Genomic DNA, 23,689 nt, shown 5'->3' with positions numbered 1-23,689 from the left:
ATACTTTATTCATCCTGAGCATATATATTTTCATATATATTTTTGAATTATAGTGGATTTATACATTTTTTTGAAAGCTTTGACTGTTCTGGACAGTTTTAATTGATCTTTCAAGTCGTTCAACAGATCAACACCTTTTACAGAAATACATCGACTTTTATAAAATTTGTTCTAGCATTCACTTTTTTGAACTTTGGAGGTTATACTGACTTTTCCTGTGTTCAAAAAAGCTCCTGGATATGTGGAGGGAGGAGATTATTATGTGCCTTGTACACCATGACTATTGTGTGGATTTTCAATAGATTTAGCTCTACAAAAATAGGGTTTGTTGATGTATAGAAATCTGCTTTAGTGATATTTCTTATTGCCTTTTTTTGGAGTAGGAAAATAGGATGAGTAATGGATTTGTAGTTGTTTCCCCATATTTCCAAGCCATAATTTAGGTAAGGAGGAATGAAGGAGTTATATAGTATTTGAAAATATTTTTTTGTCAAGTACAGTTTTTATTTTGCCAATTACAGCAATGGTTTTTGCTAATTTTGTTTTTAATATACTTGTATGTGATTTCTATTCAACTTTTCCATCAATGTTAACTCCTAAAAATGTATTTGCAGAAACTCGTTCAATTTCTGTATCATTCGTTTTTAAAGATGTATGATCACTGATTTATCTGTTTCCAAAAATAAGGTATTTTGTTTTACTCAGATTCATTAAAAGTTTGTTTAGATCAAACCATTTTTTTAAGACTGTGAGTTTGTCTTCTACTGTAGCAAGAAGGAGCTGTTTCAGGATCTTTCCTGAGGCTGCTGTCATCCGCATATAATAAACATTTTACGTTTTCCAAAACATCACAAACACTGTTAATATACACGATAAACAGTTTGGGACCCAGTATAGAGCCTTGTGGAACCCCATGTGTGATTAGTTTTTTTTTCAGAGTTGACATTGTGTATATGTACATACTGTATTGGTATCTGTTGCTAAGATACAGTAGCTATTCAGCCAGGCATATGCAGGTCCCCTGACACTAAACCCTTCAATCTTTTTTAAAAGCCTCATGGTCTATGCTGTCAAAGGCCTTGCTCAGATTGATAAAAGCACCCACTGCATGTTCATTATTGTCTATTGCTGTAGCCATGTCTTCCACAAGAGCCATGATTTCAGTTGTAGTTGATCGATTTGATCAAAAACCGTATAGATGTTCACTTAACAAATTGTATTTGTTAACAAAATTATCAAGCCTGATTACAAATAACTTTTCCAAAATTTTGGAGAATTGCAGCAGAAGCGAGATAGGTCTATAATTGATTGAAAATGTATGAATTGGAACTACTTTTGCAGTTTTCATTTCTCTTGGTAAGGTGCCCGTGAGAAAGGACTGATTGCAAATGTATGTACATGGTTATGCTACATAATGAATCATTTCTTTTACTATCGTCATATCAATGTTAAAACAATCTGTTGACCATTCATTCTTGAATTTTTTAACAATTTCTAAAATTTCATTTTCCTCAACCTCTCTTATGAAAAGTGAGTTTGGATTTTGTTTAGAACTGTTACAATTTAATCTGTGTGACTTTGGGTTCTACAATTTTGTTAGCTAATGTAGGTTCAATGTTGTCGATTATTAATTCATTTGTAAAAATACATTTAACCTATTGGCAATGGGTTACACTTACGGTTGCATTGACTCCCAGGGGTTATACTGGCTGAGAGGTGCTTCAGGGAGGGGGTTGCCATGGCATTGGTTACTTTGGTGATGGTCCTGCTGGGTTCTTTGATGTGTCACCAGCAAATCAGGAGCCAAGTAAAGGTATCAGCAGCCAAACTGGTGCATTTCAGCACATGCAGGCATCCTCTGTGACATCATAGGACAGCCTATTTGATGTCATAGCTGGGTTGTTGTCCTCCTATGGCTCCCTCCATGTCTGATGGACACAGTAATCCTTCCTGCTTCCTAATTGGACAGGTTGATATCCCATAAGTGAGACCAATGTGGAGTTACAATTATGTTGTTTAAATATTCCCTTTATTTTTTTTAGCAGTGTATTATTACTAGCCAAACATTACATTACTGTGACTTTTCCATAGCAGATGTATCAACATTGGTGCACCATAGCACTAACTATAGCTTTTACCAGCCTAACTGGAGCTGTCGACTTAAATATTGACACCCAGAGTAACGTGAGAGGACTAATAAAGGAAAGCAAGAGACGAGTGCTTTCAAAATCAATTAATCAATAAGTAAATGAACCATTTTAAAAAGTCATGACATTTGTCGCACGCAGACTAATACTTTGTGTTTGTGACCTTTCAGCTCTTAACTCACGGTTCAACTCTTCTTTTTTATTTGTCATCACACTGTATAGTTCATTAACAGACGTTTCATCATCGTCTTCTTTTCCATTTAATCTGCACTCCTGCTTGTGTTGTGTGAGGAGTTCTTACATTACACACACAATTTTAAATGACACATCCATGTTAAGAACTTATCAATGAATACCTATAAGGTTTAGTACCTCTGACTCCTAAACCACAATAATCAAAGCTAAATTAAATGGCAACACTAATAGCATGTCAGGACTAATTCTTGTGTTATAGCAGTGATTCTCAAACTGGCTCAAATACCTTCTTTCTCTTATTTCTGAATCCAAGACTCTAACTTTGTAAATGAGTGGAATAAGTGTCTGAAATAGATTTTTTTTTTTTTTTTTTTAAATTGTCTTTTACCATTTCCGGTCATCTCCTGCCTGGTATGGGTCTGTTGGACCAAGACTGACTCTTGTATTTTCGGTTCATGCTCTAATCAAGATCATTTCCATCACCATTATTATTATTATTATTATTATCATTTTTAAAACATTATAAAACCCCATGTTTTTAATGCTTTCATTTGTTTTAAAAAAATTGAGCTAATAAAGTTCTGGCCCTGGAGGTGATTTTAAGTCTTATTTCAAAGCCTGAATCCATTTATATTCACAATGACATTATTGTGTGAGTGGACCAAGCGTGTTGTTGTCCTTCTGGGCCTCCTGCTTTAGCTTTAGTTTTGTACATTTTTGTTGCAGTTTTAAGAGTTTTTGTATTTGTTTTGTGATTATATGTTTAAATTTGTTTTTGTTTGGTCGCCTTTTTCTGAATTTCTATGTGTTCGGAGTCATTTTGTGTATTTTTGTAGTCGTTTTGTGCTGTTTTCTTCATGTTTTGTAATCTTATTGTCAGTTTGTCTAGTTTTGTGTTTTGTCAAAAAGTCAAAATTTCATTTTTCATTCTGTCTCTCTCATGTACCCCGTTACGCCATCACGTACCCCCAATTGAGAAGCAATGTGTTATAGGATCGTGATGTTAAAATGTGATCATCCACCAAACATGAAAGCAACAATACAATAAATACTATAGATCAACTCTAAACTATTGTAGATAATGTTTTCTTTTATTCATTTTTTATAATTAACAATGAAAATCAGTGATTAAACCTTATTTTTGTGCTTAAAGTTCATCTTGATGTGGTAATGTGAGGGATGTGTGGGATGAACTCAGCTGTGTGTTTAAATCCAAACCCTCTTACTGTACGCAGCTCTCATCAAAGCTGTCAACGTCAGCCTTAAGTCTACAGCACTCAGAATGGATGCAGCTGTCCTGTGCAGAAATATGGCCGCTGTGTGCACAGGGGCATACATGAGCACACATGTGCACAGCTCAGGGTCTTCAGGCATAAATCAACACTGCTGACAGCGCCACTTAAGAGATGCACAGACAAGATTGTTCACATCGGCACACTGTAGATTAGTGATGGTCCGCTACTGTCCCTGGACACTTTCCATCAATCAAATATGATGGAGGAACTGCAGTTTGTGCAATTAGAGGGTGAGGTCATTTAAAACTCCCACACATACAGTATGTGCTTTTAACTGATAGCTGTTCCTCCCGAGGATCCATTCATCACACCCGTCAAGGGCCTGAAGATGAATCTCCCCTCAGTGTGGATACTTGGTGGTCCCTGGCAGGGTTGGGGTCAATTACATTTTTCAATTACAATTCCATCTTCAATTATCCATGTTCAATTACAATTATGGTGACCTGCATTTTTTTCCAATTACAATTAAAATTACAATTATTATTTTCCCCCTGAAAGTCAATTTCAAATAATTAAAACTTCTGAGCCTTTAATAAATAACCCCATGAAGCGTAACTTTCCTCTTGTGTTAGCTTTCTGTTAGCGTCAAATAAATCCATTTCTATCATAATGTCGATCTAATTTCCTTATCCATGAAAATGTAGGTTTTAATATTTTTGCTGTGGAAATCTGAGCCTTTTTTTTTTTTTTAATGGTAAAATGATCCTCAAGAGAACTGACAGGTAGTGTGAAAAACTTGAAGCGTGTAAGTCATAGAACTGTAACATGGTTCCATAGGTTTGTGTTTAGTTAATTTAAAACAAAAAAATTTAATTTCCATTACAATTGCAAGGGTTGCAGAAAATATTTTTAGAGAGAGAAGGGAAATATAATTTGAGAGGAAAACTACAATATGCTAGAAAAACACTGAAAAGAATGAGTATAAAAATAGCAGAGGTTAAATTATGGGACTGCCTAAAGGATGAAATAAAACAAAGCAGCAACATAAACCAGTTTAAAAAGCTTTTTAAATCATACATCATTAGTAAGTATAAGAAAGAAGAGCAACAATTTTACCAGGGACAGCAACAATATAAAATATGCATAAAATGGTATACAATACATGAATACTTAATAAACATTCAAAAAAACACTTTTTGTTAATCTATATATTGCCACACATATATTATTATTATTTATTTTTTTTCAGGCATGTGACATTTAATACACTTTGTGCAATCGTAAACATATCGAATATTCCTTTACCTACACACATCCAAAAATATATACACCTTTTAATGTTAATAAATAAAATTATGAAAATATAGTTTATACAAAAAAATATATAAACTATGTTTAATTAGACCCACACATACATATATACATATCTCATATCTGATTAGCATGCCTGAAAAAAACGAGTGTTGTAAATGTGAAATAGTATGATATTAATATTATCTACAAGTCATGTACATTCATGTGTATGCATGTATGTGTGTGTACATATACAGTACATGTTTGATGTGCATGTATTAACTGTATATATAAAACTTGTGCAGAATATATATTGAATGCATATTGTAAAAATAGTAATATAAGTTTTGTGTGTGTGAGATGTTATCTGGAGAACCTTGTTTTTCTGTTTTGTTTTTCTGTAGACTGCTGAAATAAATTCAAATTCAAATGATCTGAAATCAATTACAATTCAATTACGGTTACAACAACGAGCCTCATGCTCGTTCTCATCTTCCTCATAGGCATTAACATCCACTGAGAGTTTAATCCAATCATTCCTATTGAGGGAATGTTTCTGTTTGTCTTTCCAAAGCCCTGCGTACCTCTGGGCTCTGTTAGAGATTGTCCCCTAACTTATAGTATATTGTGTTACTGCCCCCCCCACCACCATAGAAACACTGGCTCCTCCTTCACTCTTACTTAATGTCATTAACAGGTGGGGGTCCAAAATAGACTAAACTAGACTCTCTCTCTCACACACACACACACACACACACACACACACACACACACACACACACACACACACACACACACACACACACACACACACACACAGAGGTGAAAATAGCTAATTACAAGTACTCACGTTACTGTAATTGAGTTGCTGTTTTCTGAGTATGTGACTAAATCAGTCATTTTACTTGTACTTTAAGTACGTTTTTCTGCATTTTTACATTTCTACACCCACCCGTTACTGAGTAAACTATTATGTTTTGTTTTAAAATGATCAACGAACAATGTGAAACTACAAAAAAAAATCAAAGCCGACCAATCAGATTAAACGTAATGTATGGCACCAAAATAGCATTGAAAATGACGGTTATTTTCTTAATTTTAGAATTCACAAATGTATCTACAGTATAGACATACTTGTTTTTTATATTGAATTGAATTAATTGGTGTTATTTTATTTGAAAAAGAAATGTATTTTTTCCACAAACCTTTTATTTCAAACAGATGATGAAGTTCCACTTGTGCAAGATTTCGTCTCTTCCCTTTTAAGTTTATAAATTAGATGTTTACTGTATGCTAGGAAACCCTGGCAAGATTTATTACCAATAACAAATAAGGGGGTGGGTTAAAGTAACTGGTAACTTTTATTTTGAGTACTACTGTATGCATTTTTTTACTTGTACTTGAGTATTTTATGTATGACTTACTTGTATTTCTACTTGAGTAGGATATATCAGTACTGTTTACACCTCTGCACATGCACACGCTCCCTGTGATTTTCTCATTCAAACATGGCATGCAGCTAAACGTTGGTTACACACACACACACACACACACAAATCATCATCACTCTAGTCTTACCCAACCAGACTGCAGCAGTGCCCCAACCACAGATCCTCCCCTTACACTCACTTTCCATAGCTCCCCACGTCCCTCCTCCTCACTCACTGTCCCATCAGCACTCTTCCACTTCTATTAAGTTTCATGCGTCTCTTCCTTCCTTCCGAACTGAACAACATACACTAAACAGGTCAGATTAACTCCTTTTTTCCACTTCTCTAGGCTTCCCAGTTGTTGCTTTCTAACGTCTGCATGTCACACTGGGGCTGTTGGGGAGGATTGAGAGGCTGTGAGGATTTTTTTTGTTTTCACAAAATATGCTAGTCAAAGTTCTTCTCTGCTGCTGTAGTTTTGGCTCGTGTACCTTAGCTTCCTACAGTTGATGAACTACATATCCAGGCATGCATCTGCACACAGCTGGAGATACTTTCAGCATTTGTTTGTTCACTGCCTGTGGTTAATGAGAAAGTGTCAAACTCTAGTTCAGCGGGCAACACCAGAAAAGTATGAAGGAAAAAAAAGCACAATTTCAACATTACTGTATAATAAACACACATGATTCCCTATGATGTAATTCACATTCTCTGATAGATATTTACCAGTGAATTCTATGGTTTTCCACCTGAAGGTGAATATTTTACCTGCAATTTTTACTCTTAGCAAAATTATTCCTGCAAGGACAAATCTTATTCTCTTAGCTTGATTTCAGACACAAGTCTTTTTGACACACCTGACGCAATGTTACCTTTTGTAGTAACACTGTGTCCAACATGGCTGTCAGCAGTGGCAGTCTAATACTTTTATTATCTAATGTAGAATGTTCAGTGAAGTGATGCAATTTGATAGCTTTGGTAAACAGTCGTTGGTGGAGGGGGAAAAACAGTGATTTAGCATCTGCTTTGGTACAATAAAACACACTTTTTGTTCTTGTAAACAAGTGGTAAACAACCCAAATGTGAGCTTTAAAATCACAGAATTATGTTTGCATTCTGCATACAGTTATACAGTATATTGTTCATTAGTGCTGTGCACATGATGCAGAATAGAAAAAATAAAATGCACATTTTAAATTTTTGGACACATTTGATGTGTAGTGTGAATCATTAGCTATTGTTCATCCCTGATTTCTTTCTTTTGTTAATATATATATATATATATATATATATATATATATATATATATATATATATATATATATATATATATATATTTTTTTTTAACATCATAAAAATCTGAAGAATACAACATTTTAACAAATATTATGTTAATTTTTGTTAATTATTGTTAAATATAAGTTAAATATAATCTGGTTCATTGTGTGTCTCCACCATTGAATCAGTCTGGTCTCTTTTTCTTTAACTTAATTTACTTGTATTTGTTTGTTATTAGCCACCACTCTACAATCTTCCTAATGTACCTGTTTCAAGTCATAAACAAAAAAGAAAACCCCTCCTTATTATTTTTACTGCTATACTGCAAGATTTATACACAAAACACAACTCAAGAGGAATTCACGTGTGTTACATAAAACTTCTAGTGCTGCCATTGCAAAGCTTTAAATTAAGTGATCTGCCAGCTGTGTGTGTGTGTGTGTGTGTGTGTTCTGGTTCTTGCTGCCTTCCTGACTGGCCAGGCCTCTTTCCTCTCAGTTCGACCTGTTGGGCCCCACAGCAGAGTTAATCACTGCAGGTCTCTCTCTGTCAGAGGGTTCATGCTTGAATTATCACCTCTCGTGTACCCCATGCCGAGTGTGCGACACCACTGAGCCCCGCCATTAGTTTAAATTCTGTCTAAAACACGACTGTAATAATAGAGTTGCTTTTATGGGTATTTGTTCATTTCTGAGTATATTACTAAATCAGACATTTTAGTTGTATGTTTTAAAAGAAGTAAAGTCATTCATTACATCTCTACACCCAACCATTACTGAGTAAATTAATGTGTTTTGTTTTAAAGTGATCAACAAACATTGTGATACTACAAAACGGCATTGAATGACAGTTATTTTCTCAGTTTTAGAGTTTATAAACAGTGTTGGGTAATGTAATGTATTTATATTACTACTTACTGGGATGCAAATGTGATATATTTGTATTACAATATTACTGGGTTTTTTTTTTTTTTTTGTAAATGTAACTGAATTTCACTACTTTGAGTTACTTTTGGTCCACAACACTAATTATATCACACTGATAGTGTTCAAATAACATCGGTCTAAGTTTTATTTCAAATACTTAATTCTGCTGTTTCAGGACTAGAAAGCTGTTTTTTTGTTCCCCATAAGTTATATTTAACTATAATGATCATCTTTTTTTTCTCAAATAATTACTAACAGTGAGAAAACAAAGCAAATATGCACTTAAATTAAAAATGCATGTAACTTGAGTTACTTTAATTGTAACCAGTAATATATTACCACTCAGTGTTGTGCTCGTTACTGAAAAAAAGTAACTAGTTACCATTACTAGTTACTTCATTATCAAAGTAACTCAGTTACTATTTTGATTACTTACATCAAAAAGTAATGCGTTACTGGAAAAAGTAACTTGAGTTACTTAGAATTAAAGAATGTATTATTTATTTTTGGGTCATTTGTGTTCATACAGCTTCATATCAGTGCTGTAATAATATAATAATTCACTGTTGATCAACTGCTATAAAACAACCACAAATGATGTGCATATAAAGCACAAAACAGCTGCCCCAAAATTAAAACAGTAACTTTTCAGCCTTAGCACAGTAATGTAAAGTAAGTTGTGCATATTCCAGGTGCACATTCTGCTGTTGAAAATGCTTGTGAAAATAAATGTGGAAAAACAAATTCACCGCATTTTTCTCAGCTACACAATGCTAAACGTATCAGGCTAATGAGCTGCTGTTAGCAGTGACTCAGCAGCAGCGACTACATACCGTGCAATAGTTTGACTGACCTGTCCGTGGATAACAGTCACAGTCGCAGCGTTAGCTTAGCTTCACTGATGCATCATTTGGAGACAAAAATAATGCGCGTATTTCTACTCTGAGAAGCTCGTCCTGCTCTCGCATTGACTCGCCACGATTGGCGCACGTGATGTAAACAGAAACACGCTGACAATGCTTCTTCTTCTACTGTTTTACCATGTTTGGCACGGCATCCCGCAAAAATATGTAGAGCTACTGTAAACAGGAAGTACACTGCTGCTAACAAAGTAACGGACAAAACGCACCATATTGTAACGGTAACGGCGTTATTTCTTTAAAAAAATATTGCGTTACAGTACTAGTTACTGTCAAAAGTAACATTGGGGCGGTAACGCGTTACAAGTAACACTGGTTACACTACTGAGTTACTTCAAAAAGGAATATATTACTGTAATATATTGCAAAAATAACTAGTTTCACCCAATACTGTTTATAAATGTAGCTATACTTAGAGCTTGAGAATTTTTTTTTAGATTTTGAATTGAATTCATTGCTGTTATTTTTATTTAAAAAAAAAAGAGTTGCACATTTTGACAAACCTTTTATTTTATACAGATGGTCCATTTGTGCAAGTTTGGTCTCTTTTTTTTTTACAAGTTTATACATGAGACGTTTACTGTATGCAAGAAAACCGTGGCAAAATGTATTACCAAAAATAAACATGTACTTGTACATGAGTAGGATATATCAGTACTGTTTACACCTCTGCTCCTATTATTCCCAGAGATTAAAGGGATTCTGTTTGTCTGCTAGAGTTAGTAGGAGTTCTTTTCAACTCATGGGAAAACATAGGCTGGGTGGTCCGGGTATCTCTCACTGAGTGACTCCTCTATAGCTCATCCTAACCAAAATGTTTCTTCATCTGAGGCCAGATCTGCCTTTCAGGGAAAAGCCTCATGGCTTATCTATTGTTGGCTGAAAGCTACATGGTCACATGACTTTTAGAGAGATGCTGATAAAGCTGTTGGAAATCAAACATTTTGCTGGCGATGACAGGTTTTTAGCTCTGGAAATCATATGCCGACTGCCCTTCATCTCTCTGTTTCATCTCTTTCAGAGGACTGGAGGAGAAACTGACATTGGCTTTTCCTCTTCTATGTACTCATCACTTTGTCGTTGAAAAAAAAAAGATTTTTTTTTTTTTGATGGTCCTCAAAAATTTTTTTTTTAATCTCTTTTCATCCACATACAGTTTCCTACCAACGTAAATTTGGGTAGATTTAATTTTTTTTTTTTTTACACCTTACAATCCAATGAAAAAATTGTTCTTCTAACAAAGTCAAACTCAAAAGCATCCCGTTTCCTCCTCTGGGCTTTCCCACACTGGATAATTTGGAATAGGTATGTGGTCCAATTTTTTGGTGCAACAAGATGAGGACGGCCGCATCGGCATCGCCGGTACTGGACAAAATGCTGCACTGGCCGGAATCAAAGTTTGCAGATCACAGAGACGAACCCCCAAGATGAGCGACAGCCAAGAGGGAAAGATCAAACTGGCATTTTTTGTTTCAATCGTTGGAGTGATTCTTACGGTGTTAGGCATGGGGACAGAGTTTTGGGTGGAGCTTGCCCAATCAAAGAATTTCAGTGGCAATGAGACCTGCCAGATGGCTCATTATGGACTGTGGAAAGGCTGCATCCGCACCCTATGGGTGGCAGACATAGACCCAGAGAGGACAAGCTGTGGACCTGCTGAACTCCCTGGAGGTGAGACTTCTGTTCTGGCTGTGTGTGTGTGTGTACATATTTCTATAAACCCAAAGTCTACTGCAAGATGTCTCTCATTTATATGTCTGATAGAAAATAGTGTCTCTGATAGTTTGTGAGCCGTTGAGGTACATCATAACCTGTTCACAGTACATTTTTGGTAACACTTTACCTAAAGTTTTATACATAAAGGCTGACATTACAGTGTCATTATTATGACATGACGTCTGTCATTAGCATGGATAAGGTGTCATCAAGGCTGTCATTAACTCATTCAGTGCCAGCCATTTTCAGAATTTCTACCCCCCCTCAATACCTGCCGTTTTAGAGCATTTTGTCTGATATTTAAAGACCCACAGAATATTTTGTACTATGACATTCTGAGATCTGACACCAGATTCTGAAAGATAAAAAAAACGTTTGCAGCTTGTTTAGTTCTTCTGTAATCAGCAGTTGAATAGAGCAAATTTTACACAAATTGCCAGTTTCAGAGCAAAAAGCTGAGAAAACAGACTTTTTCTAAAAAAAAAAATCTGTCAGTGACTTTGAAGCAATTTTTAATTTTTTTCTGCTTTATTGAAAACTATAACATCTGAACATTGGTTTCCTTCTACAAAAAAAATAACAATACTGAGACTGGGCTTTTGATGGCAAAATTATTATTAAATTATTATTATATTTGCTATCTAACCCGTTGGACCGGTTAGTTGATGGTTTTATCTCATGATCGCAAAATTATTGATAATCCACTCAGGTCCACACATGTTCTGTGTTAGTATGCGGTGCTGTGAGCTGCTGGATATTTCACAATATCACTTCATAGCGCCATAATATCCCTCATCCCTGCTTCTCCCTTCTTAGCTAATGGTAGCATCAGTGGCTAATCTCTCATCTAAAGGTGCACTACCACCTTGACGAGTTTTCTCGTCAATGGCACTGAGCGTTTGGAAATGATGAATTTTTTTGTCAATGGCACTGAGTTAAGAGTAATTTGTTACCCTACCCTGGCCTCACCCTTTGTTACCCTAACCCTAACCTTAATCCTAACCCTAACCCTAAAAGCTGAAATATACTCGGACAGACCCTGTGCTCAACAGACTGCACACGGACTGACCGCTCTCCTCAGAGCTTACATACTCGGGCCCACCACTGCGTAGTAGTTTCCATTGAAATCCTACATTTCCCACAATTTTTAGCTCTTCTCTGTAGTCCTTGTACTTCTGGGACGTGTTTTAAAGGTGTCGGTACTTTCGTAGCTCGTCTACAAGTCTCTCCTTTAAACTCGTGTTCATCTCTCCTGCTCTGTTTCACCAGGCTGGTGAAATGCAGGTCAGTGTTAGATTTAATAAGGGTTGATACAATGTCGAGCAGTGTTTTGTGTGACACCAAGTATACGGACAATTCCGCACGGTCGTAAAATCTGAGGTTTGCAGTTAATTGGCCTGGGGGACTTCTGGCGGACTCAACTTTGTGGATGAACGCTCGAGTATGTTTGAGCCTTAACCCTAACCCTAACCCCACAAGATCCCTCCACCTAACCCCAAAAAATGTCAGCATAGCTCCAAAGGTGTCATAATTTACCAAACAACACTTAATGACAGCCTTCATGACACCTTATTTATGCTAATGACAGATACTTACAGCGTAATGTCAGCCTTTTGTGTAAAACTTCAAGTAAAATTTACCAAATTTTCTTTGACGTAATAACTGAGGGTGCAGGCATAACTGATGGGATTTGTTCCATTTGGGAATACACTTACATCTGTAAATCTAATCTGACTCAATAACAGGAAGAAGGAAAATCTGTCATCATATTTTTATATAAGAATTACCTTCAGAAAACAATCATGAACAACAAATTTATGATTTTTAAACCGCAAGCAGTGGGTTTGACCCACATTTGTATAATCTACTGTAAACTTGAACAGGGGAGGAAAAAAAAAAAAGAAAGACTCCTGGAGTGTATGTAGCTGCGTGCATATGTATGTATCTAGGTCATCCTACAGATAATGTGCAAATTATATCATTAAAGAAACACGATGCTGGGAACAGATGCAGTGCAGAGATAGGAGGAGGAATGTTTTTCAGCTGTGATGAAGCCAACAGCATGAACTTACAACACACAATACATTTGATGTCCCGTATACGCTGATGTGCTTTAGGAGTGAAGCTCGGGGGAAAAATCTCACTGGATGCCTGAACAGTGAGAGCAGAAATGTGATAGTAGATTAATGGAAGCACTTTTTTTACATGTGCATCTTTTATCCATCATGTGTGGGTTAAAGTAACGAGTTACAATTATGTCGCTATAATTAACTGGATTTTTTTTGTTAGTATTTGCACTTTAATGAGTTTTTATCTTTCATTTTGCTTCTTTTAAAATTGTAAAATTGCTACAGAGTATACCAACATTTTTAATTGATATTTAAAATTGCTATATGCGTCTTTGGAGCCAATAAGGCAGGAAACAACATACTGTAGCTGATTCTCATTCTTTGTGTGACATTAGATTTATATATTTTGTTTTTCACCTAAATGATGCGTTTAAACACAGGTATGTTTTCCAAGGTAATCAAGTTGAATCCCTGCTAAAGACAACACATCTACTGTACCTGTTAAAAAATAATAATAATAATAATAATACGCTGAGTAGTTTTTCCTAGAAGAGAGTACTTTCTTATTTTAATGCAAGTTTTTTTTTTTTTTTTACTTTTAATTGAGTACATTATATGCAAAATAAACAGTACTTGTTCTTGTAATTGAGTACACGTTGTCAGTACTCGTTCCACCTCTGCCATCTCGTGTGTGTTATCTACACATGGAGGTGTGCATGATAAGACAGCAGAATAACACAAACTGACTCATCAATAAACAGCATATTAAAAAAGGCACAACATGTGAAGAACAGACTCCAAACCCTCTTGTTTCATAATAAACGCTTGTACAACATGACAGTGACCAAACACAGCCCAAACAAAAGAACAGAGAAACTGGTCACTGTCACTAATCACTTTTGTATTGGTTAATTAATCAGTGCTCTATTGGTTTTACTGATTATTAGGTAAATACATAGGCTGTGTTCAAAATTGCATACTAACGTACTACTCATACTAAGTCTGACGCCAAAATGAGTATGTATGTATGGAAAGAGTGAGTATGAGAGAAATACCTGATACTATATCAGGAAATTTTAAGTGTGCACGGTGGGCACAATAGTCATACTTAACTGCTCCATGATGCATTGCGAGCAGCAGAACGTAAAATCATTCTGGGACCTGTGTCATGTACTGAGTGTGCATTGTGCTGAGATTGTATATGCGCATATATGCGCGCACATGCGCACTACAGGAAAATGAATTTTTGCCAAAAAAACTTATAATTCATTTTTGTTTATTTTTGTTTTCAAAGTGAACGGACACGTGTTTTTTTTTGTTTAATAGATTAGGTTTATAATCTCAGTACGGAGGTAAACTCAGTACTTGACACCGGCTTCAAGCTAAAAATCAAACATCCCCTTTTCAAAACAAAAGCATCTCTTCTTGTCTTCCATTAGTTTTTGACGCTTTTGTAAATAGGGCTCCTTGTTTTGAAGTTAACCAAGAGTTTAGTGAGTAGCACAATGGCACGTCTCCAAAAATCTGACAGAAATGTCGGCATGAAATGTGTTTTCACGAGTTCCATAATTTCTGTGCTAAGCTAATTTGTTTTCATCATTAGAAATCAGAATCAAAGTGTTTAAACAATGGTTAAAGTGGAGTTTCAGTCCCACTGTGTTTCCTAATGGTTTGATTCCTGTTGGTCAGCTGCTAATCACAGCTAGCGTGTTTGTTTTCAGTATCACTATGAATGACATCCATCAATGACAGCTCATCGTTGATCATTGTTAACAGGCTGCCGTTCAACTGATGCTGAATCACTGGGAACCATTGATGATGCCCGAGTATATTACAGTCAGTTTTGCCACAGTTTCTTTGAAAAAGTAATCTGATTACTGATTACTCGTTTAAAAAATAACTTCAGTCTAAAAGTAAGTAACTTAGATTACAAGTTTCTTTATTAGTTACATTCAGCAGCTGCCGACAACACCCCCCACCGCCTCAACAGAAAATGACAACCGTTTTTAGCAATACTCACTACATATTTTGTCTGTGTCTACCTGTATTAACACGTGAGTTTTCATACTGAAAACGTGACTTGTTGCTTATCTGAGGACAATGACATAAATAGTAACTCACAGTGATTTGGATGAGTAACTGTAATCTGATTAGCGGTTTGGGAATACTAACACATTAGATTACTTGTTACTGAAAAAAATAGAGTGACTAACAGCTTCTATGATTACAATATTATTTGCTTTATTCATTATCATATGCCAGATACTCTGCAATAGAAATATCTGTACATTGAAATAATGAAAGAAGGGATGCATGAATTAACACTGTTTTCTTAAGTGGTTACATTTGGGATAAATCAACTCATTTTCTTACCCCTATGATGGAGTTAAACCCACTAAGGCCCCTTTAAACTCATGGTTTGTTTAGTAAACTTAGACTCTATGTTAATTTCTCATTAATCTTCCAGAACGATTCATCATTAATTTGTGTTTTTATTTGGTTTTCGAGTTGTCAATTATTCCTCCTGCCAAGCTGCTCTCTGGCTGCTTGTTGACTGCAGATATTTCAATATGGTTTCGTTTGTGTGTGAGAGATGCCAGTCTGCTCCTGACAGTCTTCCTTACACATCCTGCTACACTGTCTGCCCACACCACCTGTCGCAGATGGCTGAGGGCTCTTCATGTTATCATGTCATGAATGTTTTATTTCTTTCAAGTCTGCTCTTTGCAACTACCAACGATTGATTTGCGTTTGATTTTCACCCCCTCGAGCCTTTGACCAAAGACTATTTTTCCTAACCCAATGATAGAAAATGAAATTTGAATGTTTTTGTTCTTGTTTTTGCCAGCTCTTCCTTTCTGTTTTTAACTTCCTGTTAACATGCCTGTGCTTGCTCTGACGGCAGCAAAGTGAAGCCTGCCTATGCCGTGTCTGTCACCTCGAGACCAGCTATCTGTCTTCACTGCCTGCCGGAGAGTAACATGATAACTCAACAATTACAGTCTCAGCATGGGCAGCGACAGGAAAAAGACATGTGATATCGTGTGTTAAAAATATTAGTGTGATAAATGGTTGAAAAATATGACAAATGCAAATGAGCTCAAGCAGCAGCAACATGTCTGCGTGACAGAGGAGGGGGGAGCATGTGTGTTTTTGTGTACATGTGTGTGGTCATCTAGCCAGTTTTTTCAGAGGGTGAAAGTCATCACTATGTGCTGGTGAAGCCAAGTGGAATCTGACTACTTCACAGTTTCTGTCTAAATATAGAGAGGGGGAAATGAGGGACAGCCAGGGACCCGGGCAGAGTGGAGTCTAATGCAGAATTAACCAGCCCCCTGTGCTTCTGCCCCCTCCCCACATCTACTGCTCCCTTCACCTCCTTCTCCATCTGTGTCCCCCCTCCCCAACTCACCACCCCTCGCTCCATCTGCCCTGCAGCACACTCCTCTTTTCTCCTCGTCCCCCCCTCTCTATGTCCACTTCCTCTGTCCTAGTACTTCTCTGTTGCCCAGCCCTCACATGAACTTCCTGGACTTCTTCTCCATGTGTCCCTTTCCTTCGCCACTCTGCCATCCATCCACCTTCAGTGTTTTGCTGTCTCTCACCTTCTCTGATGGCACCATATGTGCAGTGCTATGTGTGCGCGAAAAGGTGTGCATGTGTGTCCGTGCGTATGCTCGACACTTGGACATAAATAGGAATGATGCCTGGAAGGAGAGAGTGCATGGATGCATAGTCTGCACAAGCACATTAGAGAACATCAACAGCCATAGGAAACACACTCACACTCTCACACTCCTGTGGTGTGTGTGTGTGTGTGTGTGTGCGTGCGTGCGTGTGTGTGTGTGTGCGTGCGTGCATGTGTGTGTGTGTCATCTTATCCAATTTTTTCTGTCGTTACACAGGATCCAACTGCACCTATTTCAAGTTCTTCACCTCTGGAGAGAACGCTGTTATATTTAAGAAGACGACAAGCAAAAGTGAGATGTTACACCTCATCTCCACTTTTCACCATCTAGAAGGACACATAATAACTCCAGCAGCAGATGCAATCAGTAAAAACACTTTATGCTCATATACCAAACAGAGTTTGTGTCTGTTGCTCCTTCTCCAAAGCAGACTAATAGCTTAGAGCCTGATTTATGTGGTAGTTCTTCTTCTTCTTAGGGAACCGATGTTTTCCACACAGTTTCAGTGCATCACAACAAATGGTGACGTCTTTGACTCAGGGCCACCAACTTACAGTTGGTCGACTCTATGTGCATACTAGTCGAGTCGACGTCGACTCGTCGATGACGTCACCAAGAACCGAAGCCGAGCCGAATGGCAGCCGAGTGTCGGTGTTGTGCCCAAAATCTGTGACCCGAAAAAATCTGTGGCCGCAGGTGGCGACAGTTTCAACCCCTGCGGCTTCTTGGCGGACATTTACTCGCCCTTAAACACGTTTGTAATTCTTCTCCAGTCTGCATTTACTTCACCCACCGGAGCGTCATGTTTAAGGGGGAGTAAATAGCTCCTGAATAGCTACAAAGACGTTTAGCACTCTTCTTCTCTACTGCCGAGAAGCCACAGCGGTCACAGATTTCTGAACAGTTACAATTCTGATTTTTTCAAATCCGACCCAGGTCACTTTCACATGTGGCCCTAGTGCAATGCGACTGCATGACTTCTTTGTCATCGCATTCAAACAGTCTGATGTAAAGATGCAGCAGCCATCACATTGCAAACGACTACAGCAATAAACCTGGCTCTCTTCTTTTTCAGTCTCTTTAAAGTTATGTAGTGCTGACTTCTGTTGGGAAGAAAATTTCTCAGTGTGACACACACTCCTACACTGGATGCCTCCATATTTACTACAGTAAACAGTATGTGCCTCTTCTGCACATGCGGGTCACTTCATGGTCGCATTCTATTTGTACTCCAAACTGATTGAAGATGCATTTAATATGCAATATGAACAATCACACAAATGAAATGTTTTTTTGAAAAAAATCCGAATTGTGCATTAAAACTTGCAGTGTGAACGTGTTGACAGTGTAGCCAATTGTGTAGCCCAAGATGTAACAGTAATTAACAGTAAATAAATCAGCTGTACAGTGGAGTGATATGATCCCTAAGAAGTCCCGATGCTGTTGTTGCTCTATATCAGCGCTCTCGGTATGTCTGTTATCCAATCAAATTACTTTGTCGGAACTAACTGTTAAAATTAATAGAAATATGAATGATAGCTGCAGCGCAGCAATGGTCGGGGCCTGGCAATTTTAGGGAATTCTCAGCAATGAGTGCTGGAAGATGAAAAAAGCATTCTAATGTGCATTTTACATCAGTTGATGTTTGAACTTAGAACTTAATGTCATGTGTAGCAGTCAGAGCACGAATGCCCTGTAGTTTGCATGTTTTCCCTGAGCATTTGTGTAATTCCTCCTCATGTTGACTACTTTAGTATTTATTGATGACATAAAACAACCATGTGTTATCTACGTATCGCTTCTTTGTCTTGGCATCATTCTTCCCCTGCTGACAAGAGTGGATTGTTACTGTTTTCTCTGATGGGTTTTCTACAACGTTGTGTCTAAACTACAAATTTGGCACTAGTTTAAGGGTTGTACCTGCACGGGATGCCAGAAAAAAATATTTTTCAAATCAAGCCATTCTGGAACTTTTCTGCGTTTTCTCCATTTCGTCATATTGTTATCCTTTTTTTTTTTTTTACCTCTAACCCAAATGTCCTCCTGCATATCTGCTCTTTACACTGCAATATTTCTTCTTTTTGCAGATTTGAATTTAACAGCTGCCATTTTAGCCCTTTTCAGCCTGACTATGATGGTGATGGGGTCCATCTGTATTATCATGTCCCTCAACAAAGGAGTTCCATTCTTTCTCAAGCCAGCCTCTTTCTGTTTCATCTTATCGGGTAAGACCTGACATTCAAATCCTGTCCTGTAATAAAACACTTTCTATGATTATTCAATCAATCATTTCATCTCAGACAAATCTCCATTCTTTGATTTATGCAAATTAATGCAACTAAATGAAGTATCCTAGTGGTTTCTAATGGGTTTAATTGTACATGTGTGCAGGCATATTGGCTCTTCTCTCCATCCTAATATTCCACCAGTCCGTGCTGGCCTTGCTGTCTAGTGACCACTCGGTGCCTTTACATCACGAGCTGTCCTGGTCTCTTTCTTGTGTAGGATCAGCTGGGGCTATTCTCATTTTCAGCGGTTTCCTCTTCATCATCCTCTCTCTTCCTTTCAGTCCCTGGCAAAAATGCTTTTCTTACAAAAACCGTGCCACTTAGCCTCTGAACAGTAATTAATAAACATTTTTTTTTTTAAAGGAAAATTGGAGAACGGGTACATTTGTATATGTTTATAACAGCTGTGACATTGAACTCTCTCTCTGTCATTGTTTTGACAAGAAAAGTTGTATATGGTCTTAATAACTTTTGCAGAAAGGCATCATAATGCATATATAACTCATAACACGCATAAAACAAAATGTACTGTGTCGTTATTTTCTTTTGAAAACAGAAAGGAATGCTAACTTTATTGTCTTGCTTTTTGATGTGTTTAATTCACTACAACCATTCAACCAAATGTTTTTCTGAACATAGACCAATTGGATAGCTTTTAGAGTCTCTTACACACATATTTTAAAGCTTTAAGATTGTTGTTACTCTAAAGCTAAGGATTCTTTTTAACAAAGAGATCCTAAGATGTTCAGAAGCAGAAACAAGTCAACCAACCATATTATTTGAAGATGTCCACAAAAAGGCTTGTCTGGATCATTGGTGGTTAAAGGGTAGATAAAATGTCACATTCACCCACATTAGGTGTCAATGTGTTTGGATTGTGGAAAGTAACTGTAGGAGAACTCTCAAACACTAAAGAAAGACGCACACAAACTCCACAAACGAGTGTCTGCCAGTGTTATTTTTAACAGCAAATTTTGATTTTGTCCCAATTTATTTTGAATACAATTTTAGTCAATATTTATTCATCAGGACTATTTCATTTTAAATCTGCTACAGATATAGTCTACTAAATTATGAAGCATAAGAGTTCACGCGTTTTTTAAAGATTCAATAAGCAGCGGCTGATCAATTACCTGTATTTGAAAATACGCACAGACAGATTCGATGTGATCAATGTATGAGACTACAAAGTAGTTTTGATTGGATACCTTCCAAAAAAGGAGCTTAGTTCTGAATTATTCCCATGTGAACATTATAGTTTAGTTTTTATTAGTTTTTAACGAAAATATCAATATATTTTGATATAGTTTTCCTTCACATGTACTTATGTAATTAATCATAGTCTCGTTATTGTTAGTAGTAGTAGTAGTATAGAGTTTTAAACTGGCAAATCTTTTGTCAGAATAAAACAGAAAATGTTCATCCAACTACATCAACATTATTGACGCGTCTTTCTCTAAGAACAGATAAGCTCCGCTATGTGCTGCTTTTATTGTATCAGACGAATGTAAGTTGACAGAAGTGATTCTTTTGTTTTGTAAACCGGAGATTTGTATGGATTGACTTTATAAGCTTGATCCTGTATATAATGTGTGTGTGTTTTATGTTTTTGTCATCAGGTGTTTGATCACTTTGATCAGTCCTACTGATCATGCTCATAATAATGATGTGAGGCACCTCTTTAGCGCTTTATTAAAGACTTTTGACATAATCAATGGTCTCCTCCAGCTTTGCAGGCATGACACGCTGTTTGCCCTCCAATGTGACATTCACCCATTTTCACCCTTTCACGGCGTGACTCTCAACCTTGTTGCCAACCCTCCCCATCCCCCAGACCCACTCCTCTATAATTAGGCCAGAGCTCATCGCAATGTGTTTCACTGCAGAGGTTGGGAAACTTTATCCTTGAATTTTAAACATGTGCCCCCCCATCCTTCATACCTCTGTTCCCCTTAACCCTGACCTTACGTCACATTCCCTACTGTCCCTAAAGAGCGGCCGGCAAGTCAAACCTTCACCTCTCATCCACGACTACAATATTCTTGCTCAATGCAAGCGGGAAACTGTTTAGCGCTGTTGATTCCTGAGAATAACGCTGACAGCCTGCACGCTGGGACATAAACAGCATCCAGACAGCCCTATTAGTTCATCTGAGCACAGATACACACACTCTCATGCTCTTACCTCACACTGAGCAGAAACTGAACCAACATGAAACATTATCCTGGTTGTATATATAGCCGTTAATATTTCTAGTCTTTGGACAAGCTGTGCATGGGTACAGGTCGTATGTTGAAGGAAAAGTGCTTCCAAGAAATTGTTGCCAGCTTGCGAAAGAAGGGCTTGAAAGGGATAAAACTGTCACGTGATACTTATTGGTTAATGAAAACCCTGTTAATAATATGAGTATATACTTCCTGTGTAAAGGAATGGTGTTTGGGCTTAGGGCTGGATTGATTTAGCAGCTCTGCTCCTTCAATCTCTCATCGCAGTCTTCTTGAAACTGCAAGACAGTATGATAACAGCAGTAAAAAGCACACTGGAAAACCAATCCGTAGTCCCAGGAAGATGAGATAAACATTTCAGACCTCTCGTCAAAGATGCTTCCATCTTCTCTCATTCATCTAAAACACTTGTCTGTGAATGGAGGCTGCCAGTCACTGTATCTCATGCTATTAATCCACTCCTGGAGATCAACCAAATGTGGGTCATTTGGCTAAAGTGGCCGAAGCCAGATCTACACTCATAATTGTTCATTTAAAACATGCACAAGGGTCCAGATGGGTCTCTCTAACTCTTCATGGTCACAAAAAGTATGCTAAACTAACTTTCTATCGATTTTATCATTACCCTATTTGGCGTATACAAACCATCTGGCGCAGTGCATATATTTGCAACTATTAGTCGCTTCATGTCTGACAGAGAAGGTCGAAATAATTTCAGGATCACAGCGCACTGAAGAAACACACACACACACACACAAACATGTAATCCTCTGAACCGAAAACTTGATCTTCTGCATCAATCTGTTAACAAACTGCACAAAAAGAGTCTCCGATATTATCTTGTTTTGAGTTTAAAGAAATAAATGGGACAGACAATTTTGATTACAATTATTCTTTTACAAAAAGCTAGAAAATAGACCAATTTCTAAAAACAAAGTAAAATTCTTTAACAGTTAAAGCCAAAAGGATACTTTTTAAATCAAGTTTTTGACCTGAAACATTTATTTATTTGACAAAAGCTACCAATGTTTATGATTGAAATTTAAAGGTTCAGATGATAAATCCAAGATTATTCATAACTATACCGTATGACTGTTGGATTCTCATGTAGCTTTCTTTTGATGTCATAAGAATTTGAGATTAATTGAAAAAGTTAACAAAATTACAGTAATGAAAGTACTCAATGCCACTGTTTGAATATCTATATTATCTGTTTGAATCCAAAATGCAGAACTTTGAAATTATTTCATTATTTTGTAAATAACACTTTGATTATTTTTGAGCAGTTGCAAAAGATTATAAAACTAACTACGCATCAAACATTTTAGTCTTTGCTGAGCACATTTTTTTTTCTTACTGCATAAGAAAAGGTGCTAAGTTAACACATTAATGCTCACTTTATAAAGAAACCCACTTGTATATGTTAATTATTCATTAAGAAAAAACAAAACACAACACTGTCAACATTTCTGGCATTTTTTTTTTATAAACTTTCGTGCAATACAGTGTTTGAGTTTATCACACATTTAGATAAACCATAATAAATTGTCTAGATATATCTATTCTCAACTACATACTAGTCATATTGCCCACATAAATGCTATCTGTGTGCAGTTTTGTCACATTTTTTTTCTGAAATGAAACAAAAAACAAAACAAAAAAATAGAGAAATTAAATTGTTGAGAATCTGGAAGCGTTATTGTTTTGTTTCATCCTTTGTTTTCATGAAGCAGGTGCATCCGTCGGTTTCATCCTGAATCTGCAGTCACTCGAGACAGATTGGATGATGGTGGCAATGGCGGTGAGGAGTCGAGGGGGGGAGGAGGGGGATGGGGCAGCATGTGTTTACATTCTCGTCCACATAACAGGTCAGGGTTCAGACTTAAGGGAAGCACTGTTAAAAGAATCGTAGGAGAGGTTGCGAGGTCACCACCGGCCATGAAGCTGTCACTGGTGATGTGATAAACGCTAATCCTGTGATTAAATATAGGCAAGAAGGGGAGGGGGCAGGTATGATGCTGCAGGACAAAACCACAAGTCCTTGGAGGCACTGAGGACAAACATGCCCCAAGTCCAGCTCCATTGTAAAGAGTGATCCCGAAAAAACATTTTATAGACTGTACAAATGCATAAATTACAATGTATGTATGTATTTGACTTCAAAAGCTTTTAGTCTCCTGGGACATTTTAACAAACACTTAAATATTATAGGTTGAGTTTTTTTTGCCACTGCAAATGATGAATTGCATGAGTAACTTTGGGGCTTTTTCATAAAAAA

General features: G+C 37.0%; 1 protein-coding gene across 2 annotated transcripts; it reads left to right on the top strand.

Annotated features, from left to right (window-relative positions):
* Positions 1-6,378: 6,378 nt before the first annotated feature.
* cacng6b (calcium channel, voltage-dependent, gamma subunit 6b) lies at positions 6,379-20,897 on the top strand. Of its 2 annotated transcripts, XM_028469653.1 has the most exons (5): positions 6,395-6,617; positions 10,446-11,095; positions 17,115-17,189; positions 18,986-19,123; positions 19,290-20,897. In XM_028469653.1, exons 2-5 carry the CDS (start codon positions 10,732-10,734, stop codon positions 19,508-19,510), a joined length of 798 nt encoding a protein of 265 aa, XP_028325454.1. In that variant the 5' UTR covers positions 6,395-6,617; positions 10,446-10,731; the 3' UTR covers positions 19,511-20,897. The 2 variants fall into 2 exon arrangements, with proteins under 2 accessions (XP_028325455.1, XP_028325454.1); XM_028469654.1 differs by lacking the exon at positions 17,115-17,189 and having other exon boundaries at positions 6,379-6,617.
* Positions 20,898-23,689: the final 2,792 nt, after the last annotated feature.

The sequence above is a fragment of the Gouania willdenowi genome, chromosome 16, assembly GCF_900634775.1.
Source record: "Gouania willdenowi chromosome 16, fGouWil2.1, whole genome shotgun sequence".
In the NCBI taxonomy this organism is placed as follows: domain Eukaryota; kingdom Metazoa; phylum Chordata; class Actinopteri; order Blenniiformes; family Gobiesocidae; genus Gouania; species Gouania willdenowi.
Note: the sequence above shows the minus strand (reverse complement) of the source record. Positions and strands in the feature narration are given on the sequence as shown.